General features: G+C 43.5%; 1 protein-coding gene and 1 long non-coding RNA gene across 2 annotated transcripts in view; both read right to left on the bottom strand.

Moving 5' to 3' along the window:
• The window catches only part of LOC129383039 (uncharacterized), a 144,371-nt gene extending 121,058 nt beyond the window's left edge, over positions 1 to 23,313 (bottom strand). The window contains exon 1 of the mRNA XM_055067241.2: positions 23,127 to 23,313. Within this exon, the coding sequence (XP_054923216.2) occupies positions 23,127 to 23,251 (125 nt within the window). The 5' untranslated portion in view covers positions 23,252 to 23,313. The remainder of the gene's footprint in view (positions 1 to 23,126) is intronic.
• Positions 3,264 to 19,266, bottom strand: LOC140216833 (uncharacterized). The gene is made up of 4 exons (XR_011893530.1): positions 18,201 to 19,266; positions 16,397 to 16,502; positions 13,818 to 13,887; positions 3,264 to 6,454 (listed from the first exon to the last, which is right to left on the bottom strand). It is a non-coding gene; the product is annotated as an uncharacterized lncRNA (long non-coding RNA).
• Positions 23,314 to 23,588: the final 275 nt, after the last annotated feature.

Below are 23,588 nucleotides of genomic sequence, written 5' to 3'. Positions count from 1 at the left end.
GAAAAATAACCTTGGGTATATTCAAGAAAGATTACGCATGTCTTCTTCAGATGATTCTTTTCGCACTGACCCCGTCTGCTGTCCTTCTCACACTTACTGTCTACAGCAGTTCTTTTTTGACGTCGCAACCTGCTCGTGCGCATTGCTTCGTCATCGCAGTATCGAGTGGCCACGTCTGGGTTCACACTTGTGCGCTGTGACCGACGCGTCAGTGCCTGAGTGCGCTCGCAGGCTGTTCCAGTCGACCGGATGTAGGTCATATCTTATGTACCTCGCTTGAACCAATCCCAGCGAACTGCAATATATCCAATGCTCCTCGGGCGCCCGTATCCTTGCGTGTTTTCCAAGATCGATCCAAATAGGTCGCGAAGCTTCGGGCGAAAAGCGGTTCAGTACAGATTGTGAACGACATCAGCAAGGGGGGTTATGGGAGCAGCGATTGAAGCGCGACTATGTTTGGAGGGAACAAACATTGGGAAAGAAAAAAGCGTTTTTTAATTCAAGCGAGAAACAGTTAGAGCCATTCAGCGGAAATAAAATTCCTGGTCAATTTCACATATTCGTGACGAGTTAAGAAAATACAAGTTTGTTCCATTTTATTATTATTAATAAATGAATTTGTTTGCGGCGCCCATCGCTAGAGGGGGCGTTGACGCCACCATCACTCGCAATGCAATGCACGTCATGAAATGGGCAGAAAGGCGCACTCGTAAAGTTCACCTGTTGAAATATGCCCCCTTTACTTGCGCTTTCTTGCTTGTCGAAGTTTGAGTTTGGTGACGCGGGTAGCTTCATCGCTTCTTAATCTGTTCAGTCAAAAGTAGTGAGTTACGACTGCCAGATAATTGTGTAGTTGTTTTCGTGCGATTGCACCGGCCGATGAGCTTGGCGTCCGACGATAGGATCAGCACTCTACACCTAAAGCTTTCGTCGGCCTCCAAGGAAAGTATGTTCTGTGCAGGGGTACGATTTCGACAACCGTACGGCTGGCTTTTCCTGCATCACTTTCCACGCTGAAAGCTCGAAACGCCCATCAAGTCGAATGGCGGGGCATTGAATATATAGCTCCAAAAGCAGGCCAACAAAACAAATTTTGCGCCTTCGAAAGCAAAATGACGTCACTTCTGCTTTTAACGGACATGGCGTCATGGTATTTTTCTTCCGCCGCAAGTGTTCCCACCACATACAGATGGCGCTAAGCCCCATGAACCGCCGATGGACCGCCATGTTTTGAACGTATGGGCTCCTATTGAAGCTTCGCTACCAGGTATATTTACCTTGTGTTTTCCACAGCAACGCTATTTGGTTGTAACCAACGTTGAGCGACAGATATGGCTTACTCCAATGAGACTTAGAACGACATAAAGCTGAGCTAGTTGATAAGGATTCATTATGCAAAAAGGTGAGTCATGCAGGCAGGACACAAGAGAAGTAGAAAGGAAGTGGAATTCGTGTTGGGGGGGGGGGGGGGTCCACTTCTCTTCTCTTGTGTCCTGTGTGCACGCCTCACCTTTTTGCATAATGAATCATAATGAAGCACAATCGCTCTACGTGCGTCAAGTGGACATAGAAGGCGCGCAATCGAGGTATTTCAACACTGGCATCCAGGTGCGCGCCTGAGCTCAATGACGATTGTGTGTACATATTAAACGCTGAGACAGACTGAGAGTTTTACGACGAAACGACATAAATCTTCAATCCTGGGCGACGACGTGGAGATTTATTCTGTCAAAATTTTCTTCAGACCCACATGCAAGTGTTCGTAGCGCGGGTTCTGAAGCTGTAGGGTCAAAGTTTTCAGTGTGGAGTGTACTTAAGAGGAGGCAACTTCATCCGAACCACGCGCAGGTGCACCAGATGCTGGAGCTCCGCGAATTCCGAAATCGAAAGGACTTTGCAAACTGGATTATAGTCAAGACGGAAGAAGAGCCAGGCTTTGTCAACATGATACTGTGGATGGATAAAGCTACCTTCTCATGTAATGCCCGAGTGAACATCCACAATGCTCACTAGTGGAGCGACGAAAATCATCGCTTGGTTTTTAAGATACATCAACAATATCAGTGGTCGGTTAATGTGCGGTATGGAATTTACGATGGCCTTATCATTGGCCCCGTGGATTTTGATAACAAGCTTACAGGCGAAATATACCTCAACGACATCCTTGATGGGGCGCTTGAGGATTTTCATTCCGAAGTTCCGTTGGCTGGGATCAAGGGTATTTGGTATCAGCATGAAGGTGCTCCAGCGCATGGCAGCAGCAAAGCTTGGAAATGGCAGCATAAAGTATTCCCGCCGCAGTGCATTGGACGGCATGGGCCCAGTACTTAGCCGGCACGGACGCCAGATTTAACTCCCCTCTATTTCTTTCTCTGGGGCTACGTCAAGGATCAAGTATACCGGACACTAACAACTACATGAAAGAACCTAAAAGAAAGAATAAGGCAAGCCTGCAACTTTATCCCTGATACCATGATGAAGAACGCCTCGAAAATGTGCCTATGAGATGCCAAATGCGCATTGTACACTGTAAACAAGAAAACACCCAGATGGGCGTTTTTTGCTTGTCCTCTAGCGCATTCCCTTTTGTACATCTTTTTGCTCCCATTGAAAGGGCGTACGATAAAACTCCCATTGACGTGGGCATTAATTGGGCACACAACGGGGGTACCTAATACGCCCACTTCACCCCCCCCCCCCCCTATTTGACTGGGAGGTACAATGGGAGTATTGTGAAGGAATTAAAGGCATTTTAGTTTAGGTGCGGCAAGCTCGTAGCGAAATGCATGGTGGCGCGGGTCACGCGCTTACGCAGTACCAGACGGAACACCGCAGGCCGAAATGTCGAACGCCGGCGATCAAGGCTCAAGGGAACTCGGCCGTCCGTGAGCTGCCACCCGAGCAGGCGTCGCACCTGCTCGGAGCGAACGCCGGCGTCCGACACCTTGGCCTGCGGTGTTCCGTCTGCTGCTGCATAGGCGCGGCGTACCGCCACGAAGCATTTCGCCGCGGGCTCGCCACACGTGGTCCAATCGACGGCACAGGGCCACCGCTGAATCGACCAAGTCACGCGCACACGTGGTCCAATGGCGAATGAACCCGTCACCGCACGTCTTCATTTTTTTTCCCTTTCGCTGATCACAGAGCCCCTCTTTGCAAAGCTTTTATACAGTCGTCCTAGCTTATCGGCAGTGCCTCCGAGGCCAGCAAACGCCTTCGAGAGCAGTTGCTACTTGCTGAAAGGAAAAATGCACGAGACACACTGACAGTGAAGAAAATTTATTTTACACCAAATGTAAGAAATATAATATGTTCACTTCCGGGCCCAAAAGAAAGCACATTTCTGCCCCAGTAAAACAATTGTCTGGATTTTAAAAAAGAGCACTGTACGTTGTAAGCATGCCAGTTGCTAGTATTCTACATGTCCTAACACAATGAAATTAGTAAATGAAAGAAATGCTAAGAAATCTTATCTCCTTTCATACTGAACTGTAACTACAGAGCCATGTGTTTGAACTGTTACTTTGTACTGACACTCCACACTTTTGCACAGACTATATATTGAGCTCGCTTGACTAAGAGTAAAACTTCATTTGGCCTAGTTGGTACATAATTCTGAACTTAAAACTTACAGCGCAAACACCTAAGACGAACCGCAAAAGGCAGATACGACAGACGCTGGCGCTAACTGACAACTTCTTTATTTCTTCGTCGTCGATGCATATATATGCCCTAGGCTATACAACTGCACAGGCGCACACATTACATTACAGAGATCTCCCAAATTATCACATATGCAAACGTAGGCACTCAAATTCAGACGGGTGCAGGGACAAAGCTATGTCACTGATGCAATTATCATTTTGCCTTTTTATGTGGTAGGCCTCTAAGGCAAGCCGCGCAAGCTCATTCATGCTTTTGCCAAGAATCGACGTCCCATCAAGTCGTGCCTCACAATTTTTGCAAGAGTTTATATGCGCAACAATGTGCACTCTTCTATCTACATTTTTGTTTACTTTTTGTGCATGTTCCCTGCGCGGTCCCTTAAACACATAAGGTCATCTATCAACTCAAGAAAATTGCTTGGAGGCATAGTGTTCCTTTGGCGTTTTCTGCACCGAACAAGCTTTTAAAGCTATGCTCCCGCACCTGCGGAGAGGGCAGAGGAGGATGCCAAATTCGGCATGATGCTTCATACGTGTTGTGCGCGGTCGGCGTGGTTTATACCATTCACTCTCATGTGGTAAGACATAGCTTGGCTAGATAGGGCATTGCGTCAATGAACGACTCAGGGAACATGCGCAACAAGTAAACAAAAATGTAGATAGAGGAGCGCACCTTGGTGCGCATATAAACTCTTGCAACAATTGTGAGGCACAACTTGATGGGACGTCGATTCTTGGCAAAAGCAAGAATGAGCATGTGCGGCTTGCCTTAGAGGCCTACCACAAGAAAGGCAGGGCGATAATTGCATTAGTAAGATATCTTTGTCCCTGCATCCATCTGAATTTGACTTCCTACGCTTGCGTATGTGATAATTTGGCAGATCTCTGTAATGTAATCTGAGTGCCTGCGCGGTAGTGTGGCCTAGGGTTTATATTGCATCGACGACGAAGAAATAAAGAAGTTGTTAGCACCAGTGTGTGTCGTATCTTCCTTTTGTGGTTCGTCTTAGATGTTCGTGCTGTAAGTTTAAGTTGCTTGACTAAGCCATTCCTAATTAACAGTGGCTGGTATAATGAGGCCGATCAGTTGTATTTTGCATGGACTAGCACACAAATATGATAAATGTCAAAGTACTAAATTAAGAAATTGGGACTCATCACAAACGAGCTACATAATTTAGTGCTGGATTTCTGAGCAAGCTATTAAAAATTATTGTCTTTTACGAACCAGAACCCACCTTCTGATTATGACACATGCCATAGCGAGTAACCCCGAATTAATTTGGACAACCTAGGGTTCTTTAACATGCACCTAAGTACATGGGTGCTTTTGCATTTCGCTCCCACTGAAATGCGGTTTTGTTTAAGACTACATTTACGAAAGTTCCAAACACGATCCCCCCTATATTTTTACAGTGGGTGCTCTTTAAATGGAGCCGCAAGGTGCCAGGGAAATTGGTTCCATTTACCAGGCATTATATTTACTGAGAGACATTGCAGAGAGCCAACCAATTATCAGGATGGTGTCCTATTTAAGCGGCAGTTTCGAAGCGATTTTCGTTTATTGAGGTTCCACTGTAGTCCATAATAGTGGATGAGTTGTGTTCTGCATGGACACATTAGCATGGCTACCATGTTTAGTTGAATATTGTGCAAGCAGCAACATTTCACTGTACCCAGTGCAATATATAAAGCCAGCAATGTAACATGTTGCAAATGCAGCCACGAACAAGTACCTTCCCTGATCATATCCAATAGCAGCATCTTTAGACGAAATTAGTCATGCTTTCTCCCGTTTAAGTGCCTTGTTTTCAGAAATCAGATCCTCCTTATCACATTGACCTCCAATTGTGTCATTCCCCAAGCTGAGGTCATTTGAGATTGCATTTAATTGCCCTTCAAATAGCATATTGGTCTTATTTAAAAAGCACATGGCATCACAGTGACCACCTAGACATAGAATTCGAGCTGCAACACAGTAGCAAACATTCTGAGGTAGAAGCCTAACTATTCTTTTGAATTTGGATGCATGCTCAAAACACTGCTATGCAATTGCAGACAGGGCTGATAGTGTAGCAACCAGGACAGATTTAACGGACATAAAGGAGCAAAATTGTGTAAGCTTCGAATTATTATTCTCTCCGAGGAACCATGCTGTCCAATTATAAAACGGGGATCAAAATAAAGTAATTGGATAGCAAATCTGCATTTCATTAAGTAAATAAAATACTGTTCATGCTACCTTCCAGGGTGCACACTACATTCCCTTTCCTTGAATGTGAATTTGCTACCTTTCCATGGGTTACCAAATGTATAGGTGTATTGTTGGTCAAGGGTGGTGGAATGGCTATAGGTCTCAGGCTAGAGGAAATATTTCGAGAAGGAGACTTGCCAGGTTGAACAACGAATGTCTCAGGCTGGAGCCATTTGGTTCTCTTGCAAAGATGTTGCCTCCAGCTTGAGACTTCCTTTGTTGGACAACTGTTGATGACTAATTTCGCCATCTTTTCATTTACCCTCGTCTTATTCAACCTATTGCTCCACGCAGGAGCTGCACTTTCTTTAAAAAATAAAGATATTAATGAGCTCAAAGGCTTTGTGCATGGCTGCATCCCCAAGTGCAAAAATTTGTTTTCAATGAATGACAGAGTTGGTACCTTTCTTGAGAATTCAATAGAAAGAACCAAAAATTAAGCTAACAGACTGGTTATGACGACAAGTAAACATGAATTGATGTGGAGTGCCATTTCTTCATTTTGCACCAGGCTTGGGGCCAGCCAGACTTCTTCCTAAAATTGAGAAAATTTTTCTAATGAAATACATATTAATAGCATTCTCTTCATAATCTGAAAATTTAAAAACATGGTTATTTGGTTATTCATATTTAGTTGGGAACAGTGCGAAGGACACTGACGAAGTAAGGGCTTATGCAGTAATGCCACATAGTGCTGGCTGAGAACAGATTCAATTTTAGAACAGACAAACAGTTAAGTACTTTGGAATGCTTCCTAAAAGCCATAAAAAACCAAAGCAGGAAGCAGTTGTACAAAATAATGTATGTGCATGAAAAATGCATCTGATCATCGGTTCGCAGACATGTATGACATTTGCTTGTCAGTTAACAAAACATGTGTTACACTGAAACATTTCTCCTACAATTTGGCAATTCTGTGGGCTTTCATTATTGCTCGGGTCAGTTGGTTGCTGTTGTTACTGCTACTAGTGTACGGTGAAGTGTAATGTAGATGGGCAAGTGCTACTGACAACTATGAACATTGGCAAATTTTGCTGCACCAGGATAACGCATGCATTGTCCCACTGCAGCGAAACTTTCCAGTAAACATTCACAGTTGTCTGTAGCACTTTCCCATCTGTCTCGCCTCACACTGTTCCATCTATAGCGCTTCACCATACTGTAATATGCACCACCGACACAAAATTCTACCCTTCTGAAGTTCTGACTGCTACTTCGCACTCGTCACATTCAGGCCGCCAGGCGTACTGAGCCCAATGCATAGACTGGCAGCTCCTGTCATGGACTTATTCTGGTGTAATGGCACCACAGAAGCAAACGAAGACAAAGACATGCAGGACACAAGTGCCTAACCTCAAGTCTCGCTTTAACAAGAAAACAGACATCATATACAACACATAGTGACAGGAAGTGATGTCATTAATTCAAAAACAAATTCTTTGTGCAATGTAACTGAGAATGACTGATGCATTTGTCCTTTTCGTGCTAATCTGGCAAAGCTTAATTATCTTATGTACATCTGCTCATAATTTCTGGCTACGAGTTTTGATGAACACAGGAACGAACCAATCTATTTTGCAGTGCATCACTATGTGCGAATGAGAGTTATTCCACACAAACTTCATTAGCCGCAATCTCAAATTAATACAATGTGTGTATGCAATGCAAGCATGACTGGATGGGAATGGCTGACTGTACATAACCTCCGTTGCACAGTGCACCGCCTGCAAATTGTGCTGCACGCAACAAATTAATTTGTTTTCCTGGCTTGTCTTTTTTTCTCATCAGAGCAAATCTCTCATCACATGTTTCATACAGAAAAAAAATTTTTGCCCGTAGAGACCAGCTACACAATTACCCATGAAAATTACAAATGCATACGAAACAACTGCAACCACTTTTTTACTTCATCTCATTCATTATATTCCATATTCATGCCTAATTTAGTTGCGCAAATCATTGTTTTCTCAGGCCCTTGTTAGGAGAGTTTTGTGCTGTAATAAAAGGCAGAAGCCAAAAAAAGGAAAAGGTTGGTTGTGGTTGAAGCACAATATGCATCTAGTGAGCTAGGCCGCAAGCGTTGTGTAGTCTGCTGCCATCATAAGGCCGTGCCTACATTGGACAGATGGGATGCTCTATTAATGCGAAATCAGGGAAATTGAGGGAGTATGAGTCATCCGTGTGAAACAATCCTCCATCACACAATGTTGAATACTGCAAAGAATGTGACTGCGGTCCTGTGTTCCATAAAACTTGCGTTGTAGCCAGGTATTACGACCTGACAACATGCAAGGTAATTGTGGCTTGCAACATTTAAAAAGTATGACGAATGTATCAGTGATCCATTAGTTGCACTGCATAAAGAATTTCTTTTAACAGATATCATCACATCATGTCTCCACCTGTTATTAAATATTGCCTGTTTCCTTATTTTAAAGCTTGAAGTGAGATCCGGTGCTTGTGTCATGTGCGTACATATCTTTGTTTACTTTTTGTGGTGTCATTACACCAGAATTTATATAACCAAATGGCCACACACTGCTTTTGTCACGTTATAGTGGTGCTTGCAAAGCCTCCCAAACAGCAGCCTATTTGGTCAAAACATGCTTTTGTAAATATGCTCTTCCAAATAGAAAAGCTATCAAGAAGGTAACAAGAATCAAGAGCATTAAGTTAAATCCACTGCAATGCTTTACTTTTTTGCCTTTATTCCTTACACCTAAGTGGATAAGAAAGAGTGTGAATGTTACAAAAATGCACTAAATAAGTTGTTGAAATTATGCAAAAATGTTAACGCAACTAAGCATAGATTTATGTGCAATAATAGACACCAGTCTCAGTTTTTTTCCTTCTGACACAAACATAGTATATCTTATTCCTTTGGCATGAAGGAAAGCATATGTAGACCAGACAAGCTTATATTTGAATGAGAGCCTTCACGATTAAGCACCACTATAATGTGACCATAAGAGTACATACACTGTAAACAGTGCAGATGACAGCCCAAATTTCATAAGTGCAACATGTTAGCGAAAGCAGCAACCATTAACCCAGAAACTAATCAAATCCCACAAAATAACAAGCAAAAAAAAGAATAATGTGTCAGCGCAGCACCTGTTCTCAGAAGTTACAGAAAAGTGGTATGCTTGTTAACAAACCTGAAACCACGGCACATTTGTATCTGACCACCCCCTGCCTCTTTATGTGCTTTCGTGCCTTTGACAAGGCATTACTGGATATTTATTTGCTTGTCTGTTGCAAAAGCACATCAATTATTAGTCAGTGCACATTGCACCATGCCATTTATCTATGTGGACTCACTTTGTGTCCTTAGCACTGCTCTCACCTATTCAGAACTAAGGATTGCAAAAAGACTTGTTCTACTTAAATCTACATGCCTTAATATGTGGGTTCTGCAGTTGAAATAGGGTAATTATAAGTAAAATGCATGACATGTTCTGATGAACTTTGTTATCATAATCTAATTGTTTATTTGGGCACATAACCAGTCAGATCATTTGTACTAAAACAAGAAAACAAATTCAACACACTGGTTTATACTGGTTGGTGCTCTATTGACTTTAGTACACACATTGAACAAACGACAGGCAGTGAGGAATACCAACAACCACTAACTTCCACACGGCATTATTGGTCACATGTGCACAATATAGCTACAAAAACCCAAATGAAAGTAGACAAAGAAAAAAGTACATTTTAACAGAAAAAGAACAAGACAAAAAAACTTCTTTTGGTAGCTAAGTCACAATCAAGGTGTAAATGACAGCTATAGTTTGGCAAGCACACATGTAGTTACTTTGCTCAGTTCCTCGATATCCCAATTTCTTGTTTGACAGCAACACAAACGGGACATCTACGCATATCTATTGCACATGCCATTTTTGCTCGCTCCAAAATCCTTTCGTGGTTATTCATTTAGTGCCTGCTTCGCCTGTACTGGCATTGCAGGGGGGGTATACATTCTGTGTAATGTAACTTACATTCAAATCAAGCACACAAAGCAGGGAGGGAATTATCTTTCAAAACTATGCAAACAATTGTAGGCTGAAAAACCTTGCAGCCCCTTTGGTCCAAGGAAAAAACAATGTGAGGCATCACCTATAAGTAAAAGGAAATTAATAAACCTTTTTAGTGTAATCTCTTTCTTGTGAGGTATGATGATAGCCTGATATGAATTTCTCTATCTCTACATGTTTGGAACAGTATATGCTTGAAATAATTTTAACTGAAGAGATTTCCCAGTCTTTTAAATCCTGCCATTGCAGCTTACCCTTACTCTCAGTAATACAAAGCCTTTTAGTATGACTTCCTATTACAAATCTAACTGCCATATTTTGAACATTTTCAAGCAGACCAGCTGACGCAATATTATGGGGATTCTAGCAAACATGTACTTATTTGATTAGTGAATGCACATAAGCAAAATACAGCTGTTCTTTGAGGTTTTCGGGAAGTCAATAAAATGTGTATGGGTGGACACACGACAGCTACTACACCGATAAGCATCGTGGCCAACCAAAATTAAGTTTATTCCTATATGGACGGGCACGGCGGAGTGTGAGCAGACAATGGTCGGCTTTTTCTGGAGTCATATACAAAGGAACCCCAACATAACGAATGCACTAAAATCAGCGATTTGGTTTGTTGTACTCAGATTCGACCGTTTAGTCAAATAAGTACATTTGCAAATGGATTGTTTTCCCACGGAAAGGGCCGCAGTGAGAAAACACAAATCTGAATGAGAAAAAAATTTTGAATTTGAGAGTCAGCGACCAAAGATACGGTTTCACGGTGTGTTAACGATACCTTCACATAGGTAGCATGAAGCAAACCCAGCCTTGCTTTCGCATCCACCCTGTCCTCTTTGATACTGCCACACACAGTGGAACGACACTATCATGAAAAGTGCTGGCAGTGGAGGCGAATGCTTTGTCTGTCTCAAACTTCAATGCATCTCTGAAACTACAGATTATGCAACCCCGTGTACTAAACACATGGGAAGACTGTGCACATAATACCACGCCATATCAGCACGTCTAGTCTTTCCACACGCAGCAGATCACCTCTAGAACAGGGTGTGCAGGCTGCAGATGTGCTCAGATGCGCTCACAGCCATGGCGCTAGAAAAGAAGACGCACGGACTGGGCCCTTCTGAGGGCCCCCTTAAAAGCTCAGTTTGTCATTTTTTGTTTCTGTAATAGGCTAGTGATAAAAGTGAATTTGCTTCATGCCTATTAAGAAATGTTGTACACATGGTAGAAAAATTATGAAAGTAGAACATTTTATTACTTTTCACCCCTCTCAGTTGGAATATCGTACAAATGCATAAGCAGCCATTTTTGCCTTGTTTCATCTAAGATGTTTTTTTCATGCTGAAAGAAAGGCATGTGTTTAAAAAATAAGCTTGGTTGCAACATGTAAAGGAATTGTGTAATGTCACAAGGGTTCCTGAAATCAAAATATATTTGTGATTTCTTTGCGACTGGAACACTCAAAAGAAAAACGACCTTTTAAACAGACTAAAACAAAGCCACAGCACATGCACCCATACTAAGCCAGGGACTGTATCAAGCTGATATGAGAAGACTTTCAAGAAAGAATCTTTCCCGGTTTGGTAAAATTCTTAAAACAATGGTTAATACCTGGCCCCACGCCTTAAATCTAGAAGGAATAAAGTTTTTAAGCTACTCTGTGTTCTTTCTTGAACCCAACAAATGTGCCTAGAAAAATGGGTCAAGTCTACATCTTGTCACATCTGTGGCAAGGTGTGAACAAAAAACTCGCTTTAGCTGGCTGCAGTGCTCCCTGCGATGAATATTCAGGCAGAAAATTGTTACCCCAGTGTGACTGTGCACCCAAGAAAACAAAATGTGGTAGACTACATCAATGCAAACGGAAAAATCTTTAGTCCATGCTTGCTGGCAACCTGTGTCTGTATTGGCCTCTAGGAGAATTGTGGCCCCCACGTGCTGGAATATTTCCGTGGAATAGAAAACATTGTGTGATACCAGCTATCAAGTGCTACCACCAAGTAGCTACCAGCTACCAGCTATCAAGCTATCAAAAGAGCTATAGGCAATTTTGCTGCAATAACAGTACTGTTTTTATAGCATTCGTTGTGGGGAGTGCGGCTTGCCCCTTTTGCCGGAGTTCTTGCTGAACGGCGATTTATTATCAGTTTGTTATATGTGGAACTTGAACAGCTTATATTTTTGTCTCCTCAATCCACACTTCTGCTGCACTTTTGTCAGCATCTCTACACAGGGTGTCTTGACTGAGGTCATACCAAGTAAGCACGCTACAAGCCTTGTGTGCATCGTTTTCATGACTCTTTCGATGACCAAATTTCATTTTCAGTGACTTCATCAACTAAGTATCTAGCGGCAGCTTGAACATGGGTACTCATGAGAACTCGCACCAGGCTTGGTCAAATACGTCCAGCACTGCAGCACTGAGTAGTGAACCATGCTGTAAGAGTTGGCAACTAAATTGCCACCTTGTGATTGAAACTTTTCATCCTTACAATCAAGGCTTCAATTGCCCAGCCAGCGAGCTGCAGCAAAGGTGTGAACTATAGTCATAGTCATCTGATGTCACATTCTATGTCATAGCGATAGCAGGTGATCCTTCCAGTGGTGGCCCTTAAGGCCAACAGGCATCCCTTTCTATGCACGTGCTTGTGTAGGACTGGGGAGATGGTGCCAGTTTGTTCTTCAGCATTAACACTGTTCATGCTGTATCAGGAACACATTTTCTTACTCAGTGCAATAGCCCTTGAACCTACATAATTGCCAATGAGTCCTTTGTCGACCAACCTTTCCTTTGCCATGTCATTTGCTTCTGCCTTGATGTCACAGCAACTTCAGCTATATGAAGCAATGATGGTGTTTGAGTACCCACACAGCCTTGCAGCTTTCCAACCTGAACATTGCTTCATTAAAAGCTGACATGATTTGGTCTCAGCAGACAGATCAGAGTTAAAAAGAAGCCTTAAACTTCTTTCAAAGTCATTCTAACCTTGTCAATAATCCCGTGCCTTTTGATGTGTTATTCAGCATTGTCAAAAGCAAGTCGGCTCTTAAAAATCAAAGTAACAACTTTGTGAGGCCACCTACTAGGCTACCACTGTCTCTTCAGCCAGCCTGAAGTGTCTTGCAGCCATAAAAGCTGGAGTGCACAAAAAACGACAAAGAAAAGTGTGGCAGACAAAATGCTCATGGAAATCCATATGTTTATGGACTGTTACACTGACTGAAAAAAATGGTGGCTTCCCAATACAGTCTTGATGTACGTAGCTGTTTCAGTCACGAAGAAACAGCCAGTTGCACAGTCCTGCACAAGCACAGTGTACAGATGCCCATGGATTAAAATTTGTTGTGTGTGCATGTGGTACAGTGTACCACATTTCATGTTCCTGAGGCTGCAGTACACTGGGAAGACTGGTTGCAACTTCAATAGTAGGCCCTTAGAGTATTGCAGCCCTTTGTTCATATTTTGCTGCAGATTGTATCAAATGCGACTGCAAACTGTTTTGCAGGACACGTCAGTTCAGTTCAAGCAATTAGACAGAGTAACCCAAGAAATAGTTTAAGCCTCGAAAAGGTCTTAATACAGTTTCTAGTTTAGTACAGGTTTTCGCCTGATGTTTTGGCTTCTTCTACGGTATAATGCTGTTGCTTGCTAGGTACTGGTGGTGTGATGTACACACTCTCTTGTGTTGCTATAACGACAACTTGTAAAAAAGATTTTCCTTCCTAACAAACATTTGGATACAGTGCCTGTGAGCTCATCTTTTAACCTGTTTTTCATTTGATCTGTGCATTTACATTGAACGTAAACTAGAAAATATCAGTACTGAGAATCACAAAAGAACACACCTGTGTAACGATTCCGCCGAGATCGTTGGAGTGGTCCAGCCACAGGATGCAACGCAGGTAGAAAGGCCTCCTGAGTTAAAGCAAAATAACAATCGTTGTAAGATGCGAATAAAAAATTTTATTCTGTGAGGCTTTCGGCATGTATACTAATTACCACATTTGTATGTAAAATAGTTTTGCATAATAGCTGAGCAAGGTTAACGTCTCGCCCTGTGACTGTCAGCCAATGCTACTCATGGCAATGGTGGCAAATATGGCACATCCTCTCAAATGTAACTTTTGTGGGTTACATGAATTTAAAAGAACTTAGGTTTACATAATACATAACACCTGTGGTTAGAAGGATGTCTTGCATGCAGCACCAATGCCACAAGTGGCACTGCTTAACACTTCCAGGGCCAGACTTAGTACATAAACAATACAAATGTGCAACAAAGTGAACAGGTGGTTAGCTGCTGCTATAACTCCAAGACTGCATGCATCATGTAGATGTGAATGCAGCTCCCATCAGGAGCGAGTTGCCCTTTAGTGCACTTCACTTCTCTTCCTCTTTTGTCTTCATTGCATGTTGGTGCCATATGGTAATAATGAACAAAAATTAAGCACTTCAGTTCCCATTCTTGTTTTACTACATGCTGTAAAGTCATCTAAGTGCGCTTAATACTCTTAAGAATGTACTTTAGCCATTTTGTCAATATTTTTCGCTTGGCTTCACTACACCTTAATGTAGTGCAAATTCTAGACAATGCTTACAAAAATACCTACTCCACACAATAACACCTCCAATTAAGAGTACACAGTCTATGGCTTCGAGATGTGTACATACATACTTAATACATGGTTACAATGAAAATATAAGTGGCTGTTCTAATATGCACACTTAGCATACTGCATAACAGTCACCTGGTTCCAAAATGGCTTTTTGTTATCACACATAGGACGGCCACAACTATAAATTTAATTCTGGCAGTAACTTAAGCCACGGCCAAAACCTTCATAGTGCAATCAATGAAAATTTTCGAATTTAGAGCAGTTAGACATAAACAGGGCAAGTAGTTTTAAAGTGTTAAATAATGAACTGTTATGGAATATGGCGGTAGAAGGCCATGCGCCTGAAACATAGGTATTGTTTATCATATAAGCACATTCTTATATTTTTGCTTACTTCCCTAGGGATTGCATCAAACAGTTTGCTTGTGTAAATTTTGCTACGTGGCTGTATCGTATTAGCCCTTATCTTTTCACATTTGGCTTACTGCAGCTTTATGCACATGCATAAAGCTACTACTGCTGCCACTCTACTGCTACACTACTACCTATTACCTACACTACTACCTTCAGCTGAAGGCCAAGTACTATGCTGTCCAACATACATGCATTTAACAACACCGAACAGTAGACAGAGAATGAGCAACTCTTTTAAAAAGTGCAGTTCTTTGGAGACACATTGATATATATCTGGAAAACAGATTTTTGCTAAAATTATAACTTAATATAATTGGTACTGAGCATAATGCATCTTGCAATAAACTTGCATTTACCGGACACCACTATACACACTGCGACCTCTGCAGCTTCTCCACAATCTGGCACAATGTGCTCAAGCTGCCTGTAAACCCTGGAAGGGGTCTATGATAGTTTAAGAAGCTTAGCAAACATGAGAAGGACCTAAAATGAAGGTCAGAGAAGCAAAGCAAATTTTTAACCATTCCTCTCTATGTTGCTATGAATGTCAAGGTTCCAGCAAATGATGTATTTGAACTGTATTTTTAATTGTGCAATACTAGAGAGCACATTTTTGCAATAATAATGTGACAGAGAAGAATGACAGAAACTAACTTAATAAATATTTTTCGAAACTTGCATGAGGTTTTCGTCATTATGCTGATGCACACACCTGCATACCTCTACTGTGAAGTCTTGTTTCAGTTTATTTTATTGTCACATAGTAATTTACACCATACACTTGTCCTGAAATACATCACGTTGGGCTCCTTCAGTATTTTTTTCTTACTGGAAACACACATGCCTATACAGGGCAAGCACTCAATACATGCAAGACTGCCACGGGAATGGCCACTCGAGGTCGACTGTTAGTACAGCGCAAGAGACGAGGACTGAAGGAAGAACACAACACAGGCGCTGTCACACAGAAACATACTCAAGGCACTTTGCGAGATTCTCAGGCTTCTTTCATGCTCTAAAAACACATTATGTAGCACATATTGAGCCACAGATAGCTGTACTGGGAAATTTTCACGTTGCTCTACAATTTTATAATTAAGACTTTTTATCTAATTACATTTGAGAAGTTAATTAATTGATTAAGACTAATTAGGTAATTAGGCAAAATGCAGCAAATCCAAGTATTTCCAAGAGACAGGAAACAACATTACATAGGTTCTGTGCAGCTAGGTGGCATATTCATATTTTTAAAAGTTTGCTAAAGTTACGTGGGATAGCCTGCATACCTCCTATGGAACAGGTGTCACACCAATCACTCTAAGTAATGCCGCTAAACTAGCCATTGCGCTCAAAACATACAGGGTAAAAAAAGCAAACTCTAGGTAAGAGCATACCAAGGCCTCTATTGCTGAAAAGGGAAACTGATGGGAGGCACCCGATCTCCGGCCATGAAGCTGCTTCATCCTCACAGTTGGCAATGAAACGACCGCAGCCGCAGTCCTGAAATAAAAATGAAAAATTTGACACTACAATGATCACACAGAACACAAAAAAGCTGGTCACAAGCTTATCTTGGAGAACATCTGCTGCTACATTAGGTTTTGTATATTCGTCAGCTTATTGTTAAACTAAGCTTGCCAATATTTTATATCTTAATGGCTTTGCTCTTTACAAACCAATACCTTTGCCCAACTCATGCACATATGCACTACTTAAGCTATGAGATGTTTACTGATCCCTTACAATGAATGGCTTCTAAGACAAATTATTTCACACAAAAGGATGCATAACTTATGAGTGTTACTGACATTGAATACCAAGGTAGTACCTTTTTTTATAGACAATGGCGGATTTGAAGCACATTTTTCTCACAGATACAGGTTGATCGGTCTGCCTTTTTTTTTTCACCAGCAAGAGAAATTTTGTTATTAATACTCGTGCAATATAGGATGACGCTGTGATGTGTGATATGATCCTGAGTTGAAAAGCGCAACTTCTTTGTGTGAATTTGGCACCTAGAATTCAATACTAAATATCTGTACCCAATACGCAGTGGCACAGCAGCAAAGTAATTAAACATTAAACAAGTTCAGGTATCCAGAGCACAGCGCCAGCTGTTGAATAACAACATTGCACAAGCATCGACTATATAGATATAGCCTAGTAAGTGCACCGCAGGCGTAGTGGCGGCCTCAGCAAAGAACACAGGCATGGAGCGACGCGCCCGTATGACCTATCACCGGCAATGCTATCGCGTAAATTGATATATCTCGTCACGGCACGGGCACAGTTTTCTGCCCGCCGAGGTGCCGCCGCCACTGGTACTCACCTGCTCCGGCCGCCGAGGTTCAAGTGACAGCGTATCCAGTAATCTGAACCCAAGCAGGACACCTGTTACCGCCAAGCAGTACGCTAACAATAAAGAGGTTCTTATACTCTGACCGGCAGCTCATGCGGCGTTCACCCGTAGTGCCGTTGGAAGCTCACCACACGCTTTTAATACCACAAACGCGCCGCCGACATTTCACGCCCGTAGATCAAAGTCGACGGGCGCAGGCTCTACATGCTGCGTGCCGCAGTCGCGCACTGCCTGCACAATCAACGACGTGGGTGCGAAGAGACACAGGCGATAGAAAGGAGCGTACTGGCAAATCTGCACAATGCGCGCTAAGTGGGCGACCTACTGCACACAATCGCACGAGCTAGGGGATTGGCGCCACGTACGCGCCAGCTAGCAGATACCGCGCACAAAGAAGCGCCGCCGGTTCTCGCTCAAATGATCGCTGTACAAACACTCACACACGCGCACCGCAGTAAACCCTTAACGAGCCGCCACATTTTCAGGCCGCGGTTAGGCGGCGAAGCTTAGCTAACCTCGCACTGCACGTAACTATTGTGGTAGTGGCTTGCGCTTCGGGGATCATGTCGAATGCTCACATCCGCCCAATTAAAGACGCGGCAAAGTCCCTCATTATATAAAATTCTAATTTTTAAGTACACTCGCTTGACTCTGAGCACTCAAGTCGATTCGATTACGACAAAGCTCGAAGAAACACAGTGATCGTGCAAAATGGTTCTGGACGGCCAACTGTCGCGCCATGTTGTACCGAGACCTTCAATAAGTCATATCAGCGCGTCTCCTCACTTAGAACACATGCACACTCATAGAACATGTAATAATCGTTCAAAGTCACTTACCGTGGAGTCTTGGGGGTTCAAAGCAGTGAGAAACATCAACCACGGTAGAAGAATGCGCCGTCGCTGGCAAATGGCTGCTCGATCGCAGCTTTCAACGCACGCGCGCGCGCTCCGAAGGCTGGTGTTCCTCCGCGCGTAGTTCCGACTTCGGCGTCCTCTGCAGCACCAAGGCGCGGCTACTCCGAACAGAAAAACAGCGCCGACACACATTGCGCGGGATATTTCGAATCTGACTGCAGAAATAATCCTACTGAAATTGTCGCTGCGGCTGACTGCCTTGTTGGTCATGGCTGAGTTATTCCTTTCTCTGTTTGGCTCGTCTCAATTTCCCCTACGCCACCGTTATTCCTTGAAAACCCCCATTTTACAACCGCAATGCCCCATCAAATGGGGTCGGGGGTACAATAATGGTTCTAGCTTATTTTACTTCTTCTCGTGGGAGTACTCATTTTAAGCTAGGGGGGAAAAATGGCATATCAACTGTTAAAACGCCCATATGGGCTCATTTGTGTTTACAGTGTAGCAGATGGTGATCTCTTCGAACACGAATTATAACCGAAGTGCGCTTTTTTAGATTGAAGGCCACTGGAAAATCATTCCGGCTTCTCACGCCGCCTTCCCACCCAACCCCATTACAGTCAGTCCGCAGGCTGCCAGATCTTGCCCATTTCAAGCAAAAAAAAAAATAAAATAAAGATATCTTCTTGTTCTCTTTCATCTCCTTAGACGCCTTATCGATTCGGCACAGCTCGGCCAGCATGACGCATTTGTGCCGTCAGGCGATAAAAGCCGCATGCCCAGATATCTACACCCGACTTAACGCCCTGTCGCGCGCCATGCTCGTCGCTGCAGCCGACCTTGTTCATCCATCACACGTTTGAGAGCTGCACATAAGAGTGCGCAATCGCCCCGTCACGTAGTATTTTTTTCATATTTCGCGGGTTCTCTTTCGAACGCGACAGAAAGTGCCACGTGAGATTTATCGCGTTGGAAACGATTTATTGAGAGGTTTCTTAAGGTGCTCTGCAACTTTGCTTATCACACTTGGGGTCTGCAGCCAATACTTAAGGAGTTAATGGATTAATTAAACGTAACTAGTCCATTAGCTACGGGATCAGGGTGTACGTATAAAGGGTTCCAGCAAGTACGGATGCGAGCGCAAGAAGAAACGGACAGGACAACGTTGGACTTACAACTGAGGTTTATCGGGAATAAATTCCATATATCTTCGCCACGCATACGTATACATTTACGCCATGCATGCTTGTATACGCATGTGTGGCGGAGATTTGTGCAATGTATTCCCAATAAACTTCAGTTGTAAGTCCAGCGTTGTCCTGTTCGTTTCTTCCTACTTGTGCTTGCGTCCGTACTTGCTCGAACCCCCTCATACGTTCACCATGCACCACCTGGCCCAGCAAACCGCGCTACCAAATCAGGGTGTAGACGAGCCGTATGTAAAAATACTGAAAGATATTTATAGCGGCTCCACAGCCACCGTAGTCCTCCATAAAGAAAGCAACGAAATCCCAATAAAAAAGGACGTGAGTGAGAGAGATACGATCTCTCCAATGATATTCACAGCGTGTTTACAGGAGGTATTTAGAGACCTGGATTGGGAAGAATTCGGTACAAGAGTTAATGGAGAATACCTTAGGAACTTGCGATTCGCTAATGATATTGCCTTGCTTAGTAACTCAAGTGACCAATTGCAATGCATGCTCACTGATCTGGAGAGGAAAAGCAGACGGGTGGGCCTAAAAATTAACCTGCAGAAAACTAAAGTATTGTTTAACAGTCTCGGAAGAGAACAGCAGTTTACGATAGGTAGCGAGGCACTGGAAGTGGTAAGAGAATGCATCTACTTAGGGCAGGCAGTGACCGCGGATCCGGACCATGCTACTGAAACAATCAGAAGAATTCACGCATTCTCAGATCATGAACAGAAGGTTGCCATTATCCCTCAAGAGAAAAGTGTATAATAGCTGTGTCTTACCAGTACTCACTTACGGTGCAGAAACCTGGAGGATTACGAAGAGGGTTCTACTTAAATTGAGGATGATACAACGAGCTATGGAAAGAAGAATGATGGGTGTAACGTTAAGGGGGGGATAAGAAGACAGCAGATTGGGTGAGGGAACAAACGCTAGTTAATGACATCTTATATTAAATCAATAAACAGAAATGGGCATGGGCAGGGCATGTAATGAGGAGGGAAGATAACCGGAGGTCATTGAGGGTTACGGACTGCCTCGCAAGAGAATGATAGCGTAGCAGGGGGCCGCAGAAAGTTAGGTGGACGGATGATATTAAGTTTGCAGGGACAACATGGCCACAGTTAGTACATGCCCGGGGTAGTTGGAGAGGTATGGGAGAGGCCTTTGCCCTGCAGTGAGCGTAGCCAGGCTGCTGCTGCTGATGATGATGATGACGATGAATCTATTAGTTAAAGAAGTAGCCTGAGTAACTATAGGTCAGTGCTAACATTGTGCATTCGGTTCAACTCGCATCCGGAGTGCCTTTCATTTCTAAAACTTAGGCTCAAACAATGTGGGACAACCTGCATATGTACATGAACGTAATGCTTAAATTTTTGTGAAGCTGCTGATTTTTGGCAATGCTCGCCGTGGTAGCCCAGTGTCCGAGGCATCACACTGCTGAGCTGGAGATCGCGAGGTCCAAGCCGGCATCTACGCAAAATTTTGATCGGGACAGAGTGCGAAAATGCTCGTGCGTCATGCGTTGACATAAAACAAACGTCAAATTTCCATTGAATTTCTTACTTTTAATTTTGACAAGTGTTGTAAAATTTTCCTTAAAAGGAAGAAATTTCGCTAAACCAGCGTTTACGTTGCCTACTCGGAGCATTTCTGCATTTAATATGTATTTCAATGAGAAGATCGCATTTGACCCCGAGGTTAAGCTCCCTCACCAGGTGCTCCTGCGACTCACCAGAAGCGCCACCAGATTTCAAGCCACCTACTCGTCACTTCTGCAAACTCCCACTGAAGGTACTGGCCTTCCGGACGTAAGCCCACCGCGATTCCTAAGCATTAGATGTGACTACATTAGTACTCGAAAATCTGAGATAAGCGAAGTTTGTGGGCCTCGAAGCAAGATCCAGTGGGCCAGTCACTTAGGGTAGGCTAGCTGGCAGCCAGGCGTCTTTTTCAAGCTGAGTGGGCCTCCCAGGTGTGGTTACACCTCGACACGCATATATTCTATCCTGCACTAATATGGAGCCACTGCAAGGATGCAAGATGCAGTCACTTGGAGAAGAATTCGGATTAACGATCATGAGCACCGGTGCCTTTGTATCTCGACTCCACGCTGTCCCCGTCACGATGTAATCTTTCTTTCCAGCCGTAACCTCGCATACCTTTGATATCCTAGGTTGTGCCAAACATCAGAACCTTTATTATGTCTTGTTTGTAGATTAATGCGCAGACTGTCGGTGCAATAGGAGCGACGCCGCTCAAAAAAGTTTGTCGTTGTACTTGCTGAAGGCATGATAACGGTTGTAAAGAACGCCGTATTGAGTGAATCCGGATTTACTTGGGCTACATGGTTCTTTTATCGTGCACGCAAAGCACAGTACACGAACATTTTTTTGCCTTCTGCCCACATCGGAAACCGTCAGTAGCAGCAGAGAGCCGAACCCGTGGTTCTTAACTCAGCAGCTTCGATGATGGCAGCGACGCATTCGTCCAGAGTGGGAACTGTATGCGGGCGTTGTACTCTTTAGATACTAAAATGCCCACGACCGTAGCGCAGCCAGTAGAATAGTTAAGGGAACAGTCTTTCTGCCGATATCGTGCATTTGTGCTTAAATTATCGGTTACAAATTCGCGACCAATAATGCTTTGAACGGGACAATCGATTGCAAGATTGATTCATGTTTTTCTAGAAAAGAAGTCGCTTTTCTGCGGGAAGCCAAAGGAAGATAATAGGGATAAGATTGGGCGACGATATAAAAAACGAGGGAATTTCAATAAAGAAGCCAGTTGTCAGTGCAGCTACGCCCACCTCTGTTCGTTCCCTTTTGTGCCTGTGTCCCACAATTTCTGCTGCTACAATCCTCGAAGAATGAACCAACTTGCTTAGATAAATACTGTTTTGATTCATGTTGTCAGCGCCCTAGAAGCAAGACAAAAGGAGAGACGCGGACACCAAAAACACTGGCCTACAACTGCAATTTACTTAATACATGCAGCATTATTATCGCGCAAGCGTGCCACTAGTCCTCTGGCTACAATACTGCCCTTCTTTTTTTGTGATGCCAACAGAAGCTACGATAATGCAGTTGCCACCTAATTTTGTGTTCATAATGCCTCGAATACTAATCTCTTCGTTCTACTTTAAAGCAATGTAAGACACGCGTGAGTACGATCAATGAGCGGTCCGCACTGACTTCTTCGACAGTGATGAGCTATATATCCATGCAAAAACAACAGCTGGCCAGATATTTCGTTGATCACTGTCGTAGATAACATGTCGATGCAGAAACATAGGGATAACAGCATTACCAGTTCGTAAACTCTGTTCTTACTTTGTTTGTCACTTCATTTGTCCATCGAATCTGGCACGCGCGTTTTTTTATTGCTTTCATGGTCCGTGCTTTTCACTATCACTTGCTTTCACAACTGTGGGTCGGCAAAGCTTCTATCAACAGCTGCCAGTCCGTGGTTACGCCGTTTTCCTTGAGTTCTCCCCTGTGTCTGTCAGTCAGTCTGTCAGTCTGTCTGTCTGTCTGTCTGTGTGTCTGTGTGTCTGTGTGTCTGTCTGTCTGTCTGTCTGTCTGTCTGTCTGTCTGTCTGTGCGTGCGCGTGAATGCGTGCGTACATGTACGCGTCTTTACCAGCGCAGAAGAGTAACTAAAGCCTGCGCGGTTAGCAACCACAAATCAACTAAGGTCAGGTGACGTACCTAGTGGCCGGCTCTTGTGTTTCCATGAAGGGGCTCGCGTGCCACCGCGTGGGTCCAGCGAACGCGCCGCATTGCTGCAGGTGAGCGCAGTTGAGGGCGAGCAGCACAGTTGCCAGCAACAGCATGTCTTCTGTGATTCGAGTCCAGTATAAACGGGCACCATGCGTCAATGCTCCACCCGCGTCGAGTCGTGAGGCACTGCTTTAGCACCCTGGTTAGATGCCATGAGCCATGCCAGATGCCATATTATTTTGTGTGGAGCAGCAGTATTATTTTACGGAAGCTGACAGTCACCTTCCAACTCAGCAATGGAGGGTCCTTTCTGATGATAGCGGTGCATGAAAGCACTTTAACGTCTCAACATTCAGTGCATTTTAAACAACCACTGGCCGTTGAAAGAAAGCGCAATATGAATAAAGACTACTAGCCAAGGAGTGATTTCAACGGCGTGTCTGTCTATGA

This window comes from Dermacentor andersoni, chromosome 3 (genome assembly GCF_023375885.2).
Source record: "Dermacentor andersoni chromosome 3, qqDerAnde1_hic_scaffold, whole genome shotgun sequence".
Lineage (NCBI taxonomy): Eukaryota > Metazoa > Arthropoda > Arachnida > Ixodida > Ixodidae > Dermacentor > Dermacentor andersoni.
Note: the sequence above shows the minus strand (reverse complement) of the source record. Positions and strands in the feature narration are given on the sequence as shown.